Source organism: Centrocercus urophasianus, unplaced genomic scaffold (genome assembly GCF_019232065.1).
Source record: "Centrocercus urophasianus isolate 14NV4802_14NV808 unplaced genomic scaffold, USGS_Curo_1.0 seq_14, whole genome shotgun sequence".
In the NCBI taxonomy this organism is placed as follows: domain Eukaryota; kingdom Metazoa; phylum Chordata; class Aves; order Galliformes; family Phasianidae; genus Centrocercus; species Centrocercus urophasianus.
In genome coordinates this window covers 331,911-355,627 of record NW_024884586.1, presented here as the reverse complement: position 1 = coordinate 355,627, position 23,717 = coordinate 331,911, and the positions used below count along the sequence as shown (strand labels likewise).

Below are 23,717 nucleotides of genomic sequence, written 5' to 3'. Positions count from 1 at the left end.
AGAGTGACACAGTCCGGCCTTGTGGAGAGGCCCTAGCTGCTCTGATGTTTGCTAACTCTGTTTTTCTTTTGCTGGGAGTTTCTTATCCTAACAGAGCAGCTCTGCAATATGTTTCCTAATCCCTAGCACTATACTCACATTGTTTGGAACATTTAACAACTATTACAGTCTTGCAAGAAAGAATGAATCACATAATTCAGTACAAATGTTTCTAAAACATGCTGCTAACAAAGACAGTATTTCTACTTCTTAGATCAACTATTTCTACGGATAAGTTACAGAATACAAATAAATTATGTTCTACTTCTTCAAACCAATTGCCCTTTTTAATATCTAATGCAGAAACAACATTCCATTCCCACAATATCTAAGTGTGTTGTGTTCAGTTACTCAAATACGTGGATAAGAATGTATTTGTGTATGCTTTTTTTTCTCAGGCATCAGAAGAATACAGTGTTTAACACTACTCCTGTGAAAGCAGAAAGCTTGGAGGATCTCTGGGAAAACCTGATTTTTAAGCCCCTAAATGCCCTCAAGTAAACATCTCAGAAAGTCTGTCTCATCGAGGGAAAGCAAAAAATACCTCATATGTTCATGTGGGAGAAGGAAGCACTCATGACGTTACGATCTGGAATACCGATAACCAAAAATCTTAAACCATAACATCAGTTAACAAGCCCAACTGCGTCATGAGCTTGACAGGCAACACAACACCTTTGAGGGGTTGCTGCTGATTCTTCAGCGGGGCTTGTAAAAGTTTACCTAGACATCGCTCTGCCTCCCTGAAGACACACGAGCCCGTGGCATCTCCTTCATCCTCAGCTATCACTACTGGGATGATGGGATGATCCTGTGGGAGGCCATCAAGAGATGGAGTGGAGGATTCAGCAACAATCACTTATGGCTCCGGGGACATCCTGCAGCCTCACTGTCCCTCTTCCTACAACAGGTTTGTCTCCAGGATGGTGGCTTCCTACAATACAGACAATGCAGCGGTGCAAGGTGATGCGTAGCTGCAGGCCTGGGTGATGGATATCTTCACCAATGGTTTCCTGGGCCGGACATCCTCAGGTACCATTCCATAGCCCAGTGGGCTCCCAGAGGCTCCTAGATGTCCCCAGGGCCAAGGGGGTGCCTTGGATGGGGCCCTGATGGCTCTTTGTCCCCTGCCGTTCAGGCATCCCCTTCTTGCTGAAGATGGTGGCAGATCTCAACCAGTTTCTTACCATGCTGATGTTTATTGCTCAGCACAGCATGCAGCTGTCAACAGTGGACAGGTGGGAAAGGACCAGGGAATGTGGCAGGGCACGTTTAATGACATGGTGAGGTTCAACGTAGTACAATATGTTGTTCCAGAAGTAAAAGAACTCTACAACTGGCTTGAAGTTGACTTTCACCCACTCGAGTTATGTAGCCGTGTCAGCAAGGTACTGAACTGGGTGAAAGACCAAGCTGAAAAGGAACCTGAACTGCAGCTGTATGTTCCTCACCTGCAAAACAATACCATTCTTCGTCTTTTGCAGCAGGTGGCCCAGATCTATCCAAGCACTGAAGTGCAGATGTGCACTTCAGGAATCCCCATCTGCCCTGTTCTGGGCAGTTACTCCCTGCTGACCTCTGCACACTGGAGGGAAGTCTCCTACCGATGCCATGGAGGACATCTGTGTCTACCTGCTCTTTATGACAGCGTTCCCTGTTTGTCCCAGTCTGCACTGAAGGGACAACCTTGTCCAATGCCTTCGTGCACTTAAGAAATTGTCCCCATCTGAAACTTCTGTGCAAGACTATGGTCCTCCTTTCATGCTGGGGGGAACATCTGTCCCCCACTTACACTGGTAGCACATCCTTCTCATGCACCACAGGGACATCCCCATTGCATGCCAGAGAGCCATTTCACCTCTGTGTTGGAAAGACGTCCCCACCTCACTTGAGGACAATGTCCTCATCCGACCCGTCCCCACGCCAAATGGATGGCCCTACCCATCCCCTCTGTTGTCTGCGAGCTTTCTGCCCACAGTATGACATGGATGCCTTCCTATCCAATGCACCACCTTCCATGCGCCACCCGCCACCAGAGGAGAAGGGAAAGACCTTCCTTCAGCACTTCCTGGACACTCTCCCTGAAGTCAACACCACTGCCAACATCCTGGTGGTTCTCATCCCCCTCAGCTCCCACCTGGAAGACATTGTGAGCCTTCCTCACCACTTGGGTACACCCCAGCCCAGACGGTGGTCACCATTGCCCTGCTGATGCCAGGTGGCTTGAGGCAACCACGCCATGTGCCTGAACTTGACAGAGTCCCCATTCTTTTCTCCCTCTAGAGGCTCCTGGGGCATTGTCCAGAGGAGCGTTTCACACAGGCAGATCCCCGGTGGCTCATCAGGGCCTCCCAGAGAGAATTGGAAGACATCCCCAAATGCATTGAAGAGAGAAACTTCAAGGCTGAGGTGAGATACAATTACATAAATCCCCAGGAAATCAAGAACAGTACCCTTATCCGAGCTCCCAGCCACACCTGGCAGCCCTAATGCCTGAACACCAGCATGCCCAACTTCCAAAACCAAAATACCCTCAGCACCTAGCACGTATAAACACTCAGAACTAAGAACCTTTAGCACCCAGCTACCAGCACACGTTGTACTCAGTGCACACAATACACAGAACTTGGCACCTCCAGCACTCTTTGCACTGAGCAACTGCACCTCACACCAGTGCACCTCACAATCCAGTATCCAAAACCCAAACATCCCCAGGGCTCAGCATTCTCTGCACCAAGAGCTCAGCACCCACCTCATGTTCACCCTCAGAAGCCCCAGCATGTGAGCAGCCAGCATGCCCAGCACACAAAATTAGGCACCCCCAGCACCCTCTTCTTCAATAAATGTCATCTGTGAGTCAAACTCTCCGTGTGCTGTTTCAAGTGCAAGTGTCTGACTACTTTGGGGCTAACCAAAAGATAAAGCGTATTACTTAAGGACATTGTTCAAATGCCTCTTGACCACTGACAGGCACAAGGCATCGACCAGCTCTTTAGGAAGCATGTTCCAGTGGTGATCACCATTACAGTAAAAGCATTTTTCTCAACTATAGAAGCATAGAAAGGTTTGGGTTGGAAGGGACACCTGCTATAGGCAGTGACACCCCCCTTAGACTGGGCTGCTCACAGACCGATGCCTTGAACGTGGTGTTCACCCTTGGCGTGACTTTATGGCAATCCCGTGTTATCTCTTACTGGCTGGGCTCTTGGTGCCTCTGTTGCCAAGAATTGGGCCACATTCATATCCAATGAAGTGTGGCCTCGAACACCTCCAGGGAGGGGGCATCCACAACCCCTCTGGGCAACCTGTTCCAATATCTCACCATCCTCATGGTAACAAATTTCTTCCTAATGTCTAACCTAAATCAACCCACTTCCAGTTTAACGCCATTTCCTCTTGTCTTTGTCGCTACACACCCTTATGAAAGGTCCCTCACCAGCTTTCCTGCAGGACCCCTTCAGGTTGTGCAAGGCTGTTGCAAGGTCTGCCTGGAGCCTTCTCTTAATGTCTAATCTGAAACTCCTCCAGCACAACTTTGCCTTCTATCGCTGGTTAACAGGAAGAAAAGATCCACACACATTATGCATCCATAATCTCCTTGTTCAGCTCCAACCTCAAGGAATGAGGATCTGTGACACCAAGTGGGCCACCATTAACCCTGTCAATCACGTGTGAGTCAGGAACAGTGAGTGAGCCAGTCTCACAGAGGGCACAGCTCTCCATCACTAAAGGAGCTCTGCAAGTTTGTTGGCCTGACTGTGAGCATTGAGACCTGAGGGAGGTGTAGGTGCAGATTGTCCCTGTGCCCTGTGGTCCTTTTTGAGGCAGTTCATTGTGCTGGAAAAGGAGTTTCATCTGCATTCTGTGCCCCAGACAGCGTCCGCAGCCTGATGAGGAAGTCAAGTCCCGATGGATAAAAGATCCTGGGGTTTCACTGTGCCACAAGAAAACTGCCATTGCCTCTCCTGGGCACAGTTGGGGTTGTAGCACAGGAGATGGCCTAGGGTGTTGAGGAGTTGGGCCCTACAGCTGGAGCCCTTTGCCTGCAGCAAAGCTGGAAGGCACAGCAACCTGAGCCAGGACTGCAGCTGGACACAGCATTATGGCAAGGGGCTGGCATTCATTGGATATGAACGTGGCCCAGTTCTTGGCAACAGAGGCACCAAGAGCCCAGCCAGTAAGAGATAACATGGAATTGCCATAAAGTTATGCCAAGAATGAACACAGTGCACTACAGAGAGAAGAGCCATGCTGAAGACAGGGGTGGGGAGGGGCTCCTGTATAATCAACGAGTATACTAATGTATAATCAACAAGCATACAGAGAAGTTAGGCTGGTCTTTAGAGAGTGTATAACTGGAAAGATGATCACATTGGAAAGGGATAATCAGAATGAATGGAAAGCTTATCCGTGTCCTGAGCTTACAGAAAAAGACACCAAGAGGAGCAGTCTCCAGAGAGAGATCCTTCCTCAGTGACAGTCAGCCCTTAAATGGGGTCTAGGAGGGATGGAGCCAGGCTCCACTCCTTCCAGCCACACAGGTGAATTGCCTTCCCCTGTGCTCCCACGGCTGACTCATTGCTTGCCTCAGGTGATCAGTCAGAGGTTCAGGCCGTGATTCAATAGTTCCCATACAGCTCCCTTCCACTGATCATGGAGTGGATTGAGATTGGACCTATGATTGGAAGAGGGACGTAGCAGGGTGACTTGGGACACAAGGACAGATGGTGACATGAGAGAGACAGCGCTCCTGCAGAAGGGATGTGCAAGCTTGTAGGAGGGAAATGGTGCACCCCCATGATGCTAAGGTGAGGCCTGTTACTTAGCAAGGGCCATGGAAATGTTATCTCTCATGGATGTAAGTGGCATGAGAGAAGCTCCCATGGGTCCAATTTGGGCACGCTGTCCCCAGTAGGATCCAGCCTACAAACAGACTGTAGCACGCCCTGAGTCCTGGGCCTCTTTCAGCTTCTGGCACCAACAGCTGTATGGGAAGATGTGTGGGTGGAGAGGCATTGGCTCAGTGACCTCAGATGAGACAGAACCCACAGTGTGTGGGGTCTCTGCCAGTCCCAATTCCCCCCAGACTGGCACCTTTTCTAAAAATCTCATAGCCCTCGACTGCAGTGTTCCGCTTGTATGAGAAGAGAAATAATATAGACAAACATCAAGGAAAAATGTTCGTAACATTTTCTGTTACACCCTGTTGCATAAGATTGTTAAGTACCTTGTTGATGCTTTCCAAGTAGTTTCCTCACTACAACCTTGAGCTCCTGGTTCCTCATGCTGTAGATGAGAGGGTTCAGTGCTGGAGGCACTGTGAGTACAGAACTGCCAAGACCAGGTCCGGAAGAAGAGATAGAGGCTTTGGGCTTTGGGCAAGCAATCGTGTCAGTGATAACAGAAAGGGAGACAACAGCCAAGGTGAGGGAGGTACATGGAAAAGGCTTTGTGCTGTCCCTGCTGAAAGGGCATCCTTGACACAATCCTTGAGATCTGCACATAAGACACCACAGTGAAAACAAAATACCCAAATGCTGAAGAGGCAATAAAAATAAGAAGCCACACTTCCCTGAGTTAAGCGTCTGTGCATGAGAGCTTGAGGATCTGGAGGATTTCACAGAAGAACTGGCCCAGAGCATTGCCTTGGCAGATGGAGAGCTAACTTACATGAGCAGTGTGCAACGTGGCATTGAGAAACACCCAGCACCAGGCAGCTTCTGCCATGGCAGCACAAGCTCTGCTGTCCAGGAGGGTGCTGTAGTGCAGGGATTTGCAGATAGCAACGTAGTCCTAGGCCATAATGGTGAGAAGGGAATCCTTTGTCCTATATGGGAACTGTTAAGTCACAGGCAGAATCAGTGATGGAGTGCATGATGAAGGAGCATAGCCATCCCAGGGAGCACAGGTGGAAGCAATTCACTGGTGTAACCAGAAGGGGAGAAGCCTGTCTCCTCCCTAACCTTATTTAAGGGTTGGCCATGGCAAGGGAAGGAGATTATCTCCTTTGGAGTGTTTGGTGAGCCTCAGTTCTTGGAAAGGGGTAAGCACTTCCTTCTTTATTACCAGATTGTGACCTCTACCTTGCTTAGGTGATCTTAAACTGGTTTAAAGTAACTGTATTTGCTGTTGTCTTTCTCTATGTGTCCAAAAAGGAGTTGCTTATGATTTTGAGAGCAATGTCAGAGATGCAGCCCACGTTGAGGATGAGGAGGAAGTACATGGGAGTGTGCAGGCTGTGGTTGCAGGCTGTGGCTGCGACAAAGAGGCTGTTGCTCAGGAGGGCAGCCAGGTGGATGTCCAGGAAGAACTAGAAGTTGAGGAACTGCAGCTCCCTTGTGTCTGTAAATGCCAGGAGGAGGAACTCAATGGCACTTCTGTTGGTCATTGCTGCCTCTGTTCATAGAGATTGCCAGAGGAAGAAAATAAGAAAAAGATCAGATGAGCTTCCCTGAGGACAAGGCAAAGAAGCTGACCCACAAGGGCTCTTGGACACTGCAAAAATCCTAAGAAATGATCTGCAAGAGCTCTGGCTGCAGATAAGACAGTTCCTGCCCTGGATCACACAGCTTTGAGAGCAGAGAATGACAAGATGCTTCCAGACCTTCTGTCATGACAGAAACTGTGCTGGGTAGTAAGGGAGAAATTCGTGAACTGGATGCAGTTGTATGGAGAGTCACCAAGATTGTTAAGGCTAGGAAACTTGTATTTGAGAAGAGACTGAGAGCACTGGGCTTTTCCTGTCTGGAGGGTAAAAGATCTGCATGGAACACTCAGCAGCACTGCATCCTTCCCATGTGGAAGGTTAATATACATGATACAAAACATAAGGAGAAAAGGCAATGGGCTGCTATATGTTTATACGGAGAAATTTTTCTAGCACTAAAACTAAAGTTACTGAGTCAAAACTTCATTTTCCTTCTAAACCATGATTTATTTTTTTTGTCTGTTTTGCATTTCCAAATTGAACCACTCTTGCTTGTGTGTGTATCTAATGGAACAGTTCTAAAAAAAACCCAAAAAACTAAAGACCTAATTTTTAGGTGAGTGATGCTATCAGAGAGAAAGTAAATCCCTGGTGATCAGTGGATGCACTTCTAGGATCCAGATGGATGTTGTTTCTCTTTCTTACAACCCAAAGGAATCTAGGAAGATGTGTCACTTGCTACACTAAACGTAACTCATGGTAGTAATTTATATGGTAATTCCAGATGAGATAAATTAACATGCAGCACCTCTTCGCTGGTAAACTGGAACACAGTGGTGTGAATATCATCATGAATTCCATTCATATGAGACGCTGAGAAACATCGTAAAACAAGTGACAAATACTCCTTTTGGCTCGTCTGTTCTCAGTCGTATAGAAGCTTCCTTCCTTCTTGAAAGGGACCAAAATCAGGCCTTAACATACACTAGCAAACACTTAAGCAGAAATAAAAAGCACGTGGTGCTTTAAATCACAGCATCACTTGGGAAGTTATTCAGGTGAAGTACAGTGGAAACAACACAGAAAAACTCACTGCAACAAGCAAATAATTACTGGTCATATACAGTGGTCTGTATTCCCAGGAAATCTGACTGTCATATTTCTGCTTTCTACATCCAATTAGAATGCCTATGTGACAGGAAAAAAATTGTTTAACTGGAGCTCTAAGTAAGTAATGAGTTCAAACTTAGCAGCAAAAGGATATTCATACAGAATGGTTTGTGTTGGAAGAGTCCTTTAAAGATGGGCAAGCACTGGCAAAATTGCTAGGCTGGATGCAAAACTGTCTCTTTGTCAATAAGGCTTTATAAATATGTGCTGGGGTGTATCTGTGGGGAATGCTCTTGTCTCGTTCTGGTGCCTGAAATCTCACCTATGTATGATATGGCGAGAAGAACTTCAGCAGCAGCTCCTCTGCTGAACAACTTGCTAACTACATGTCTGTCCTGCAATGGTTTACAGATCTTCAGCAGGAATAAACGCAGTTGGTCTAGTTTTTCCTCCGTGCACTACTGCCAGGACTCCACCATACAACAGAGAGCTATTGCATCCAGACCTATGGGAGGAATTGCAAGTGCAGCCTCCTAAATTGATGCAACGCCCCTTTCTCTGACTGAAAGCTCGACAGTCACCCCTTCTGCCGCTGAGGAGCCACTGGAGGGCGATGCTGCATGCCGAATTTGTGCTGCAGGGAGCTGTAAATGAATGCTTAACCACGACGCAATGTAGTGTAGGAATCCTAGAGCCGAGCTGGGCAGCAGGAAGCGTGTGTGTGTTGTGTGAGACCTTGTGAGTGGCAGAACAAGTGCAGTGCTTTTAACGGCTATGTCTGACGTTCTGCTCGGTGCCAGGCACCAGAACCACCCGTGGCTGCCTGCTACCCATGGAAAGGCAGCTGCCTTACAAGGAATGTGTGCACATACAGGCACCTTCAAGGAGAGGTCTGCATCCTGTCTGAAGCTTACAGGGTAGGATGCATTGGCCCGTCGAGGTGGCAGTCGTGCAGTGCCAGTGAGAGCAGCTCGCTCTCTCCACGTCTGGTCCCCAGGTGTGTCCCTGAGCCCACTGCAGGGATGCTCTTAGCTGCACTACTGTAAGTAGAAGCACAGGACAGCATGTCCTGTTTTCTGTTTAGTGAGATCACTTGTGATGCCGTTGGCACGAGGCCACAGACATCTCTGTTTGCAAATATGATACTACCAACTCCAGGATGTAATGCCTGTGATGCATACATGCCGCTCATGTGTACCGTGTGGAAATGCAGTCTTTAAACTCCTCTGAACATCCCTGCTTACTATCAGCTTCCTCAGCTGTGTGTGTGTCATGCTATTATTGAAATCAGTTTCAGTAATGATATGCTTCCCAAGCCCTAGGGAATTGTACAAAAATGCTTTATAAGACTCTGCATACACTGGCCAGTGAAATATTTTATGCAGTAATTGCAGCAATTCTGAAACGTTGCTCAGGCAATAAATAAAATAGGACTCAAGTCCCAGTGCCTGTACTTGAAATGTTGCTTGTAGAAAAGGTATAACTCAGCCTCGAGGTAAAATTCCAGTTTCCCAAGTAGTTTTCCTCACCTTGTAACGCCTGAAAGCAGTCTGGAAATAAGTGGGTGGTGGAAATCCCTCAGACGTCACGATCTCGTACATCCAAGCTGTTGGTTATACACAGTACAGTAGAAACTCGTTACTGTGAATCTTATTCATGTGCAATGTTACACTCTCAACGACGTTCTCTCTTATAAAATTAAGAATTAGGAATTCCATTCAAAATATTGATGTGTGTTTGCCAGGATCTGGGAATAAGGAACGGCCACCAGGGCTCTGCAGAACAGGAGCCCTGGGACAGTTCTGAATTGGCCTTATCTTCCCCCAAAAACATTTCCCGAGTTAGGAAATTTGAGAGCTATTTGTCTAAATAATAATTGTCTAAATAATAATGAAGTCTAAACAGCTTTGGAACCAGCTCTGAACAGTGACATGAAGCTAGCACTGCTTGACCTATAGCTTTCCAATAAAAAGGATTAGTCGAGAATCTCTTCACTTTTCTTGGATTTAACTAAGGCATTGTGGAGATCCCTCTAGTTTCCACAGGACATTTTTCCTTTGAGGCAGTGTCTCACTGTCCCCTATGTTAGGAGCATACAGCTGGGCATTATTAGCTGCTAATTTCAAGGAGAGAAAGCTTGGGGCTCTGATGTGCAGTGGAGTTAATTTAAGCACATGTAAACTCATGTGCTAAGCTGCATCACAGCTATTTGCCAGACACCAATTTTATAACTGCATCTACTGGGACCTTATTAAAATCATCCCAAGTAGTTTCCCAGAGAGACAAACTAATGATATTAAATAGTTTGCCTTGGGTCACAGGCTACAGAAAACTGAATGGGATTTACACTTGACTTGACAAAAATCAGAGTGGTTATTTCTAATAGATGTAGTAATTTGTTTTGTGTTTCCTCTTAGCAATGAAATGTAGCAGACATTTCCTCTGGAAGAAATGTAGAATTTGTTTGTTTTAAGTAGGAAATGTTTCAAGATTGCAGTTCAAAGACACAACTAAAATTCAGCACTGGTTCTCTTGGCATCATTATCATCATTCAGGAATTTTCAGTCATTCCCTTATAGTTACCAGCTTCACGTGCCTGTTTTGCACAGTTCTTCACTTCTGCCTGCCATTAGAAACCATTCTTTTACATAAGAAATACATTAAACACCAAAACTTGACAATCCCATGCTGAACTTAGATGTCCATCACCGACAGTCTGTTGAACAGGTAGACTTACACTTAAAAAGAACTTCCACAGTAAGATAGTTGAAATGTGACAGTATACATCTTGGAGCAGATCCAGGCCCCACAATTGCCACAAACAAACAGGTCAAGTAGTTTTACAATTCATGGGGTTTGCTCTGCAGCCTCATGACATAAGGTGTAATAGAAGACCAAGACTTGAATTTTCTCGATGGCTTCAGAAAGCCAAACAAAAACTCAGACTGAAAGCACTGTTGACAAGGAAAGTCACTCAACCTGGGCTCACATCCACCTGCTTACCAGCCCAAGTGTCTCTCATTGTGTCCTGTGTATTAACCTGCCCGCTTTGGTCTCCCTGCAGTAATGCCCTCAGCTGCCCTTCAGCAGCACATTAACAGCGGCACCGAAACATCCATGACTTCAAAACAGGAGGATCCTGGCATAGCTGTGGGTGGCAAAGGAAGGTGGTTATTGAAGCGGGTTGGGGAAGGAAGAGCTGCCTCCCCAGCCTGGCAGTTGTGCCCTGGTTCTCCTGCCTCTTTGATATGAGTGCTAAGTCCCAGCTCCTCAGGGTTGTCTCCTGATACAAGATACAGAATCACAAAATCTTGAGATTTGAGATGGGAAGGGACCTCTTGAGACCACACAGTCCTCCGTACCTGTTCAAACAGGGCCAGCCAGAGTTGATTGCCCAGGAGTGTGTCCAGAGAAGGGCAGCAAAGCTGTGCAAGGTCTGGAGCACAAAGTTGACGAGGAGTGGCTGTGACTATTCAGTCTGAACAGTGTGGACTGGCTCTTGGCCTGGATGTCATGAGCAGCAACACAGATAATGGTGGCAACAAGCAGAATGTGCTACAGAAACCTGAGGCTGATATTTGTTTGTTCCAGGCAGTAACACAGGGAGGTGTTCAGAGGCTGCAAAGAGGATGTCATCACCTGGCCTTGGCAGACTCATACAAGTTTGCAAGGGGACAATTTTTCTCCTAGGCTTATTGTCATCCCCACCCCAAGACTTCCTGAGAGTCCTTTGGTTTTACCCTAAGGCTCACCCTTAGTTCCACGCAGATATGTGGACATCCTTCCCACAAGCTAATACTGGGGGAATAATTACTTTCCTTATTATTTTCAGCTGATAAATCTTGTGTGTTTCAAGTTTGATGTGATGGATGTAAGTGAAAAATTATAGATCATCTGGTTAAATTCCTCCCATTTTGCATTTGGCATCATTCTTTCTTTTTTAAAAAGCCAAGGACTTACTGTGCTGTAGCATCCAGTGGCAAGTTCAGCACAAAGCACTGCCAGCACTGAGATACAATCTAGGGCAGGTATGCCAAGTTTCTATGCCTTTATGTCAGCCAACCAACGTTTTCAAGCTGATTTCACTGTGAGGATAGAGGAGCTGCCTGTCTCCAACAGTGCAGAGGGAGCTTACTTCAGACAACATTAGTACATTAGATGGCGCCTATTTAGGGTGTCTTCACACAAGTGAAGCTGTTTAGACAGCTTCTGTATTTCAGCATCTATTTTTAATATCATCAGTAATATATAACTGTGTTATATTTTGTAAATACCTGACATGAAATTAATTGCTGGTAATCTTCTGTTGTGTTGGACAATGTTATATCATTGCACTGTGCTGTATCTTCATGTGGTGACAAAAAGCTATCAGGCATATTCTGTTCAAATATGAACAGAATATATATCTGAGAGTGAATCTTCCTATAAGCCTCAGCAACAGGCTGCCCCAGGTTACTCTAATTATGGATAAATGCGTTGATTTCTCACCCAAAGATACACCAGAAGTGAGTCCATCTGATCTTACCGTTCTGAATTTCCTTAGTGGCAAAAAAAAAACCCACTTCTCAGGCACTGATCATCTTTTAGAATAGACACAGTCATACCCTAGAATCAGATGTACAACAGCAGTGAAGTTAACTTATTTCTGAGATCGGATACCTTACATCACCAGCATGGATGGAGAACAAAAATGCACACCTTGTCCTTCAAACTGGGGGATCCAGGAGACAGAATAAAAGCAAACAGACCCTGCTGCTTTCTCATGTGCCCTGAAATGCTGACTGTGTCAGCTACGGCCATGCTACTCTGCTGCACTGCTGGTCTTCGACATCTGATTCTAACATTAAAAAGAAACTGCTCTTGCTTCTTGTGAGAGGGAACTTATTTTTCTACGCCTTAAACGTTAGTGGTGAAAGACCTGTTTCCTATTTCTTCTTTATGATGGAAAGTCAGATATTCCCTCATATGCAACCCTTAATTCTGCCATAGCGCTGGGTTTCAACACAGGCACAGTTGCTTGTTTTCCAAATGGGGAAATAACCTCAATGTTCATTTCAGAAATTCTGGTGTGACACAAGCAGAGTTGCTGCATAACTGCCCATAGACCTTTCTAACAAGGACTGGGTTACTCCGGGCTTCCTTTGAAGACCTTTGGCCTCCTGGTGTCTGTACATACACTTCGAAGTTACGCTGTTAGCCTGATGCAAGCCTTTTTGGAGTTTTGTTGTTGCTGCTTTTAATCTGTGCTGAGAATACGAGAATATTTTTATGAGAAATGGATGAGCATTACAGATCCATCCACGGAAAAGCAAAGGCTAGACAACAAGAAAGGCAAAGGCTGGCAAAGGCCACAGTTGTTAATGTCTTTCTGCTTTGTAGCTCAAGGAGCAGAATGCTGCATGCCTTCAGAAGTCCTGCGTGTTTCTTAATGAGCAGTGGCACCGTTGCATAATGCTGGTTCACTTTTGCCAAGCACTGTTCCAAGGCTGCTGAACGTTTCCCACTTCAGCTTACATGATTGTTATTTGGACCCTACTGTATCCTACAACACAATTCCTTTTCCCTTGGAGTTTCATCCCAGACATCTGAGATTGGTCCATGTTGTCATTCACTCAGTGCTTCACAAGGTTCAATAAATAATCCCATCACATCTCTATACTTATGAGCCTGGTCCTCCTGCCTTCTCTGTGGGGGTGCAAAGAAGGATGCTCTAAATGGCAACAGAAGCCACAACTATAATTGGAAAGCTCTGTGAATAGCAACACACTTAGAAATACCTCATCTGTCTTGCAGACTAAGGGGACCTAAAGCATGTAACGCAGACAGGGGTACCAATGAAACCAATGAAGAAATGAAGGTTAGGTAAACTAGTGAACTGGATCTAAACATCATCTGCATTTTAGGTATTGCCCGTGTTGGATTCCAGCTCTGTTTCCATGCCCCGGCCTGCCAGCAGTCTGTAGGAAGGCAACCCCATGCATCCTGCAAACCCAGCTTGTCTCAGGAGAATCTGCAGCCCTGCCACAGCTTCCACGTGGATTCCTTCCCCTCTTTGTTACTCAGGGTGTAGGTGAGTGTATTCACGACTGGGCAGAAGACAATGAAGGCAATGCAGATCACACCAACATGCTGGTTGGAGGAGAAGCAAGACAAGGGGAAGGTTGGGAAGCTGGACATGAGCCGGCACTGTCCCCACAGTCTTGTGAATAGCTGAAAATATACAGCCATGCTTTCCATTCTGTTGGAGTAATTTGAGAAGGGGTTTCAAGATTGTTTTAAAAATAAATAAATAAATAAATAAAATCATTTTGGGGGGTTTGTGATATTTGTGATTCTGTTTTCAGTGGACATAAATAAATTACCTGTGAACTCTCAAATGTAGTACTGAGCTGCAATCAGGTTATTCAACTCAGAAAAAAAATCTGCTCATGTCTTTTTGCTTGCTTGTTTCTGGAGGCCAAATTGTGGATGTCAGCACAGTGGATGGTGCATTTCAGCAGTGGATGTGGTGATAGATTTTGGTGCAGATTTTAAGGAGTGTGGCCTGAAGCAAAAGAAAATTTGCTGGCAAAAATGCATACATTATGATGGTGAGTATGATGAAAAACAATGTTTTGTAGCTGAGAACATGCTCTATTAAACAGGGCTATTGTGCTCCTTGTACCTGTTGTAGTTTCCATGGAAATAAACAGAAGGCATTACTTTTACTGCAACAAATGTATATGCAGCCCAAAAAACAGTTCTTATTCACTCGGTGTGGCTCAGGCAAGCCTGAAGATTGGCAAGACCTGCATCAGTGAATGCACAAAGCCTCCCATCCAAGAAGCTGTCAGTAGCCAGCCATAGCCATGTTAATTCATAACACTGGTGTAGTGAAGAGAATTGTCTGTAGCAACGCAACTGCCACAAGCCATCACTGTGACAAGGAAGAACTTGGTGGAGCCAAAGAAATGGCCAGTAAACAACTGAGCAATGCAACCCATAAGGTATGGTCTTCTTATCAAGAACATGGCATAAATGATTTGAGAGCTATTATAGTAGAATAATTTACGTCTCTAAAAGACAAGTAGTTTCAGAAGTACATGGGAGAATCCAGCTGGTCTTTATGGTGATGATAAGCAGGTTTCCAGAAAGGTAGTGGAATAGAAGGCTAGGAAGAACAAGAAGTACACTTCTGTTACTGTCTTATTTTGTGTGAGTCACCACTCTGTTGTGTTGTTTTTGTTCTCCACAGATAGCAAGCAGACAGGACCTGAAGCAATGAAAAGAGCTGCCAGCTGTGGCACTGGGCATGGAATGTTATCTGTACCCGTTAATACTTATCACTAGTATTCTAAATATTAATCATATTTCCTTTCAGGGGGGAGGGGGCAAGCATTTTCCCTTTTAAATCAGTCCTTCACTTAAGGAGCAGCAGCAGCTATCCAACTCAAAATGTGTTATTGAAGTGTATCATAAAAAGCTCCGATTCTTGGCAATGCCAGGCCAAACATTCCCAGGTAAGCCAATAGTCACATACAGAAAGAGGAATGGAACTCACTCAACTGGTGAAGGGGCTCTCTGGCTGTGCAGCACTCCTTCACGGGAAGCAGCACAGGTCCAAGAGATGCCCTCCCTTCGGTAGCTGGCCTCATGTGAGCACAGGATGGCTCTGCGTGGGGCCAGCCCTTCTGGTCACTTGGGGACCACAGATGCAAACAAGGTGGCCCTGGGCCATCCACGGCCCTTCACCAGGTGCTCCATCACCACTTCCAGCTGTGACCAAACAGTTCCCCTACTTAAAGGCCTTTTTCCAGTTAATAAAATGGGCCTCACAAAAGTCAAGTGACACAACTACCTGTTTTTGAAGGTGGAACAGAACAAAATAACAACATTAGGAAACTTGACACGATTTATCAGTCTTCAAGAGTTCACCTGCTGCTGCTCCTCCAATGACCTCCTCTGACCACTTCAGGTGTTTTCATCTAAATAGCCCAGCTGCAAGTTACTGCTCAGATGTCACGAGAGCAGTCTACCTGTCTGCCAATTTTAAAGACTGTGGTGGCTAAAATGAGCAACCTGACTCTATCTGTATTTCTCCTTCTGCAAGAACCAACTTGAAGGAGCATCTGCAAGAACCACTTTCTATCACAAATGGGGAAATCGTAGCAAAAATAAGTAAATCACAAAGGAGAAGAACAAGGCTAGCAGGAATAATGAGGTCCTAGAGGCATATGAAGATTTTCAGAAGTCATCAGTAGACAAGGAGCTAAAAATTGTCCAGTGGATTGCTATTAGAGCAGTCTGTGGTGGGTGATATTGGAGTGATCATCCAGACTATGTTGCACTGTGCGTGCGTTGGACTCCTGGCTTTTTTTGGGGGTGGGCTTTTAGTGCTGTTCAGGTAGAAAGACTTTATTTACTGAATGTCTTCTGGAAGCATTTCTGATTCAAAGTTTATTTCTGATTCACAGTTGGCCATTTACAAGAGTTTTATTCACCCTAACTTTTCCATCAAATGCTCCTGAAGTAAAGTGGTGTCTTCTTCTTGACATGAGTTAAAATTTCTTATTTCTTATTAACTTACCATTGCATATTGACAGTACAAATAAGTGTCACAACTGTGCTGTGGACTGTTATCCCTTAGGAATCTGGTCTGTACAAGTTTGTAAGGAAAAAATAAAGAAGCAAAGCGGGAAATCATTTCAAAATTTTAGAAAGGCTTGTGGTAAGTCCTCTCTTCTTAGCAAGTGTTTTTGCTCAGACAGTGCAAAACACACACAGGAGCTGCTGTTTAGCCCCTTAGAGTCTTATAAGAGTCTTATCAGTGTGTAGAGGAGTCTAGTTCCATTTTCAGTGACACTTCCTGCAAGGTACAGACTTTTGTCCAAAAGGACCCGAAAGTGAAATATCCAGAGAAATCCTGGTGTCCATCCCAAAGCATACGAAAAGAAATGTTTATTATAAGCCCTTGTTTGGGCTAGGAATACTTTGTAACCTTAAATCTTACTTACGTCATGTTAAGGTGCTACGTTGCTATAGCTCATCACTTTGTGACAGCCTTGACTGGTCCTGTGCTGGTTTGGTCTTTCATCCTGACATTTCTTCTCTCCCCTCCTGGAGTAGTAGATTTGCCAGCTGTTCCTCTGCACAATATGCTTCTTCCCTTGCAGAGGTGTGCAAACGTGGCCCTGCTGGGGTAACAAGTATCTTGTCTATGGGAATAGCTTCCAAACTCCATTTTCCACTGCCATATTACGTTGTGTCTCCAATGCCTTCCTCGGTGGTTACTTCATTTGTAGTTCATACTGCTGACAACATGTCTTCCACTGTATCTGTGGCTCTGTATCTATCTATACATTAAGATAAAGAATCTGACCTAGAGCTGAAAGGCAGAAGTGATGGTTGGAAGGATGGCATCAGAGGTACACGAGGTACAGCAGAAAAGACTTGTTGCACTGCAGAGGAAGAGAAAAAGCCTTCCTTCTGATTATCTGCCTCAGTAAATGACCCAGCTGGCACCCAGTGTCAGGGTATTCATTGATAAACCATGGATTCAAGATCCCACAGTGTGATTCTTACAAAAAGATACACACAGTGGGATTGCTGCGAGCAGAAAGGGGCCTCCTTCAGTGTGACTCCTCCTAGCAGCAGATCACGGAGTTGCAGAATTGTAGGGATTGGAAGGGAGCTCTGTTGGTCACAGAGTCCAACTGCCCTGCTATAGCATGTTCCTGAGTAGGTGACACAGGCCATATGGATCTGGGCTATGTCCAGAGGAAGAGACTCCATAGCCCCCGTGGGCAGCGTGTTCCAGCGCTGTCAGTGACCTCCGTTCTCTATTCCCCAGCTGAATGGCTGACAGAGGAGGTGGCATGTCTGCCTGGGAGAGCTCTAACAGATGGGATGTTCAAGCTGGACGGCATTTTTGGCATTTTTGATAGTGTTTATTTATTTGCTGGTGTTTCAGTTGGTGCTCGGGAGCCCTAGGCTGGGGCCTCTGCTCATTGGCAAGAGAACAGGAAGGAAATGTCAACTTGTCATAGAATTTACAATGTCCTTCAAATCAAAAGATGAACCTTCAGTGTGAGCTAACAACAAGCTTTTACATGAAAGTCATTTTGGGGGGTAATTCTTAGAAAATAAATTACGGTGAGAGTTGCTTGATTTTCTCTGATCCTTTGGAAACCACAGTTCTATACCCTTCCCTTTTCAGTTCCCACTTTTCCACTCCACAGCTTTCTCATGGCACTTTTTACTCATTGCTTCTCATTAGGAATGAATTCGTTTGCACTGCTTGCATTCCCCATGCTCATCAGTTGGGTAGCCATATGAAGAGCACCGCCAATGTGCATGGCGTAATAAAGATACATGATTCATCACTGATGTCATTAATGATAATGAATTCTATACCAGAAGTGCACGCAGGCTATGAAATATATGGGATTGCTATTAAGCTACAAAGTGATTGCTTTCCAATATATTTTTTTTTCCCTAGGTATTTAATCCTCCTTGAAGGAAACTTCATTTAGAGTAACTGTAAGTGTATTGAGACAGGAGTGCTCTGTGCTCCCTTTCTCCATCCTGGCCCTCCAGGATTTTGAAGGACTGTGGTTGTTGTGCTGAAGCAAGGCCAGTGTGCTCATCTCAGTCACAACCAGGACACAGAATGGATCATGCATTCTCTCATACCTTCTCTCACTTTAGACCAAGTGAATACAGTACGTGCCAAAATAGCATCTTCAAGAGTACTTGGAAATATTACTTGGAATGCTGATTTATTTTATAGTTACAAATAATCTTTGAATTGATGTTTAGAGGGGAAATTAAACTACTCCAGGAAAAAAAAAAAAAGTCTCTCTTATGTGTATACATCTTGAAAAAAATTGCAGTGTCATGGGCTAATGAATGGTGTCAGGGAAGCTGTATGCCATGGAGAAAACAGCAAACAATTTGTTTAGTCATGTATGAGTTCAGTATTTATCTTGTGTTAAATCTCAGCAGTGCTACCTGGTGAGGAAGGAAGAATGAAAGGATCATTTCAAAGAGTCTGTTCCAGCACGGTGTGAAGTGTTTCATGGTGTGAAATGCTTTCTTATGCACTCTGGAGGATATTACCACATGTTCACACCTGCTGGATGAAACTTATCTAGATGGTTGTTGGTATAGAACTCCCTATGAGCAGGAAGGCTAAATTGGAGGCCTTCACAGCACCCTTTCTTTTTCCACTGCCCAGAAAGCAGTACATCTTCACAGTATTTAACCAAAAGTAGGCACTCTTAAAAGTAAATTATCAGTTATGTAGGATGCATTTTAGTTTGATGACGTTCTCAGGTCAACTGCTGTTAATATTCACCATTGCAAGTCTTGGCCAATGAATCCAACATCAGTTCTCCCTGATATTGTGCAGGTGATCTCTGAGCAAGAGAATGATGTGAAATTATACAGCTTATTCAAATTCTGTAGCACGTACTTAAATTTACAGCATAACCAGAAACTCCTGTGTAGGCCAAAAAAAACCACCATCAGAGATCAAGCATCCCCAGGAAACACTGAAATGGAGAAAACCCAAGATTACTCTCAAACCCGCAAACTAGAGAGGAAGTGGGGAAAGTAAGGGACTTTTCTTGTGCCTACAGTTGTACTAACAGTAGGAGAAAAATATTCAAGAGGAGTAAAATTTGCATGGATACTTCTTTTTCTAGTGTATATCTAGGGGAAAAAAAAGATCACTAAGAACAACATGATACTGATTTCTAATCAAATTGTTATATCTCCCTTCCTGCTTCTCTCCTTCTCTCTTCTTTTAACTTATCACTCACACAGGTTTTCTACAGAAAACAGGACAAAAACAGTGCAACAGGCTGCCCTGCATGCAGTGGAAAAGAAACAAATGGACTTCATCCAAGCCAGAGCAGAACTGGAAACAAACACCACCAGTCCCACTGGCAAAGCAATGAATGATTCAGAAGAGAGCAAGCAAAAGAAAAACTAAAGGGGAAAACACTGTGCGTTCTGTTGAAATGTCTTGAGCGCTGAGAAGCATGAGATGAGGAAGAGATGTGATCGTGATGGTGAGCAGGGGGAAACTGAAACAAGAAACAGAAGGCATGAGGTTGGAGTCTGTGCAATCAGAAGTGCCTGAGGGGCGGTGAAGGACTGAGCCAAAAGACAGAAGTGGCAGGTAATACCGTGGAGTCTGAAGCTGCATGTAAGGAGTTGGTGACATCGGGAGCAGGTTTTGAGTGCTAAGGGCATCACTCCAGAGAGTCTGCCACTGTGTTTCTGAAGGTGTGGTGAGGCTATGGAGGTTGGATGGACCCTCCTCCAGGAGAGGTTGTGTGAAGCAGCAGGGACCGAACTAGAGGCTGGGGGTCAGAAGAGTGATGGGTGTGTTAATGAAAATGTGATGTTTGGCAGTGTGCCCTTGGAGAATGACAAGCTGTGCAGAGGGAAGTTGTGAAATGAGCAGCAGGCGTTATAGAAGGTGACTGACAATTTCTCAACCTGTGTTCCCCAGAGCAGTAGTAAGGCGTTTGCTGCACGGACTGAAAGTGCAGTATTTTGAGGATTCAAATGGGAAATGAAGCACTGGTGCATAAGGCTAAGTATGATTTTGGACAGACAGTTCTTGCTTTCATAGTTTGTCAGACTCGATGGAGAAGGGAGAATTGGTAAAAAAAATCATTTCCAAAGCCATGTCAGTGACAGGTTCCGTGCAGAGGGAAAGGGGAAGAAGTTCATATCTAAGTAACCACACACAACTAACAAGATGTTTCCCCAAGAGAATGATTGGCTGGTTCTCAGCAGATTGAACAGACACGGCTTTTTAGGCAGTGTTTAAAGAGCCCAGTGCTGCAGTGCAGACATGAGCGGTAACACGAGTGTTGCATCTGGACCACACGGCATAGAATTCAGGTTGTAATTTTCCCTGGCACCAGGGAATTTTCCCACACCAGGTGGCTGCTGCAAACCAGTCACCGAAGTTCCAAAGAATCTACAAAAAGGTGAGAAATTCCTAAATTTCTCCTTTGCCCTTGTCTAAATTTGTCTTTGCCCTTGCGCTCTGTCTGATGCTTTTTATCATGCTTCTGGAGAAGTGGTAATGAGAAGGGAGGGGAAAAAATGGCAGAGAGGAAATCAAACGTTTCCCCTCTCCTGCTGGTTAGAAACTGACTGTAGGTGTGTGATTGTCTTCGTTATTTTCACAATGGGAAAAGCCTCATTCTGGGAACACCTTTCCATGAACAAGTGCTATCATATTGCTATAAATGCATCTCTGTAAAAGAAGAGGCTCTATTCAAAGACATTAGCAGCTTTCATCTTAGATGATCACTTAAGATTAGCAGAGAAAACACAAGTGCATAACTTTGTGTTCTTGGTCTTTGCGGTATCCTTCCTGACTGACATCTGCCACAAGACCTGCATGCTGCTCAGCACGTAAACCACAGGCAGGATGCCTAATCCCAAGAAAGAAAAAGATCACCTAGACTCTGCTAGCTGTTGTTTGATTCAGGCTTCCATTAACAAATTACACAGAATAGAATAGAGATGTGAGAACTGTAAGTGACTTTTTGGATGTTCTTTCCCACAGTCAAAGAAGGATGTCTTAATTTCCATAACAGCAGAGTGCAAAATTACTGATGTTTTTTCATCTGGAGATAGAGAGGAAATCCACGATGTTAGGAGGCCACGTCTTTTCCATTTGCATGCTATGGATGACCGGGGAGGGGGCAGCTTTGGTAGTGCTGCTGGTCAGGCAGTTTGTGCCCTCTCCAGGTAAGGAAAGCAGATTTCTTTCTCAGGGGTGTTCCACACGGGGCTGACAGACCTGCTGCAAAACGCACTGTGCTAAAACAGAGGTTCTGTGCTTTAGATTGTGCTTTTTGTTTTCCACAACCCCTTTCAGTGCATACTTAAACTCTGTCTTCAGAGACCATGGATCTCTAAAGTCCTCCCACTGGAAGCACAGGATGTCATACACATAGATGAGGATGGCAATATCCAGCGTCCTGCAGAAGAACACTGTGCACTGCCTGCTTCCCTGCTTCTAGAAAGCACTAAAGGTTTCAAATCCTGCAAGCTGTGGCAAAGATCAGCCCCCTTTGGCTGTCTTGTGCACACACTGAGCCCCTCATTGAAGGTGGCACTCTGCGTTTGCTGTCAGCAAAGATAGGCAGCTGACTGCATGACTCCCCAAGACACCTATCTTGAGACTACATACATGACTCCTGGAGGTGTTTATCAACCTCTATTAATTCAAATGGAAAATTTAGGGGTTGTTTTAAATGAGATATTTGTATTTCTAATAGAGAATGCTAGGTGTAATGGCCCCAGCAGAAATCCCAACCAAGCATTGCTGGTGTTTGTGCCTGCTACAGAATAATGCAGCGAGATTGTGTCCTCTACCCAGGCCATCAGCTGGGTGAAGAATCCTTCTGCAGCATGCATTTATCTCACCTCTGTTCTCCACACAGTACTGAAGGCAATGTGTCTGGAGTGGTAAGATGAAACGAAAATGATTTTGTTCATCAATCACACTTTGCCTGTGTAGGTAGTGTGCAAGGTGGCATTTTACAAAGAGGGAAGAGGCCGTTTGTGACAGTCCAGTGATTCACTTTTTCCCGAACCTCACCACTTTGATTTGTTCCTCTCTTGCTGCTGTCTTTCAATGCACTTCTCCACCTTCCTGTGTCTGATTTAAGAGCTGGTGAAGATAAAGAAAAAAAGCTGCAATATTTGGGTTGGGAGTTGGTTTGGTTTGGTTTGTCGGTTTTGGTGCTTTTGGTGTTTTGCAAGATTTTCATTCAGATCCCAGTGTCATGGGGGAAGGAGTAGGGTGAACAGCCCCAAGGAATGGGGTGAAATAAATTGTTAAGCCATAATCTCAATTTGAGCTGGCACAGAAAACCAACGACCTCCTGGGATGCATCAAAATCAGCATGCCCTGCAGGGGGAGGGATTCTCCCTCTCTGACCTCTCTGACAGTGCTGCCAGGGCACTGTGTTCAGCACTGGGCCCTCAGCTGGACCAAGGTCTTGGGCCAAGTCCAGAGGAGGGCCACGAGGATGCTCAGAGTGCTGGAGCACCTATCCTATGGAGACAGGCTGAGGAAGAGCAAGGCTTGTTCAACCTGAAGAGAAGACTCCGGGGAGACCTTGCTGCTGCCTTCCAGTATTTCTTATAAGTAGCTTATAAGCAGGAGAAGGACTGACTTTTCACATGGGCAGATGGTGATAGGACAAAGGGGAATTGTTCTAAACTAAAAGATAGGAAATTTATGTTAGATGTGAGAAATCCTTAGCACAGAGGGTGGTGAGGCCCTGGCACAGAATGCACAGAGAGATTGTGTATGCCCCATCCCTGGAGGTGCCCAAGGCCAGGCTGGATGGTGCCTTGCACAGCCTAAGCTGGTGGGGTGCAGCCAGCCCATGGGCAGGGGTTGCAGCTGGGGGGGCTTTGAGGTCCCTTCCAACCCAACCATTCTGTGGTTCTGTGATTCTACGAATTCCTGTGAGTGTCACAGTGTCCTGTGAGGGTCAGGTGCTTTGTCCCATGTATGGTTCTTACCATTTCTCTAAGAAAATTAAAGGCTGACTCTGTCAGGCCGAACTGCTGATTGTTGATACCCACAGCCCAAGGGATCAAACCTGTTACAATGAACTACACCTTGTTAAAATCAGAATCAGTCATCTACAATATAGTAGTCTCTACCATGTTTTTTGTGCATTATGCATAGGGCAAACCTCAATGAGCTGTAACACTGCTTGAAGTTGTATATAGACTGCCTGCAACTTTTACACACTTCTGACAAAACTTATCTCACCTAATCCTACCGGCATGATGCTAAGACTCTTGTGCCATATTTCTGAACACTGGGTTCTTCTTTTACTCAGGCAACAAAAAGAGGTACTTTTCAGGCACGATTAACCTGAGATGCTCTTGCTCTTTTTAAAAATGCATGTTTTCCACTGTAAAAAGGCTTCAGAATTGAATTAAAACAAAGGAGTGACAAACATGTGGTTTAAATTTTCCTACATGCTGTATAGAATTTGGCCTGAAATACAACATTTTGAGAAGTAAAACTCTGCCCTCTCTCCCTCTGCCATCTAGCTCTGGCTACAGAGAACTGGGATGAATCCAGAAACACCATCATGTTATC

General features: G+C 45.1%; 1 protein-coding gene and 1 pseudogene across 1 annotated transcript; one reads left to right on the top strand and one right to left on the bottom strand.

Annotated features, from left to right (window-relative positions):
* Nucleotides 1-1,699: 1,699 nt before the first annotated feature.
* LOC122158077 (hydroperoxide isomerase ALOXE3-like) lies at nucleotides 1,700-2,880 on the top strand. Its single transcript, XM_042814459.1, has 2 exons — nucleotides 1,700-2,188; nucleotides 2,323-2,880. Exons 1-2 carry the CDS (start codon nucleotides 1,787-1,789, stop codon nucleotides 2,527-2,529), a joined length of 609 nt encoding a protein of 202 aa, XP_042670393.1. The 5' UTR covers nucleotides 1,700-1,786; the 3' UTR covers nucleotides 2,530-2,880.
* Nucleotides 2,881-5,258: 2,378 nt separating this feature from the next.
* LOC122158357 lies at nucleotides 5,259-5,850 on the bottom strand (annotated as a pseudogene).
* Between the last annotated feature and the right edge of the window lie 17,867 nt (nucleotides 5,851-23,717).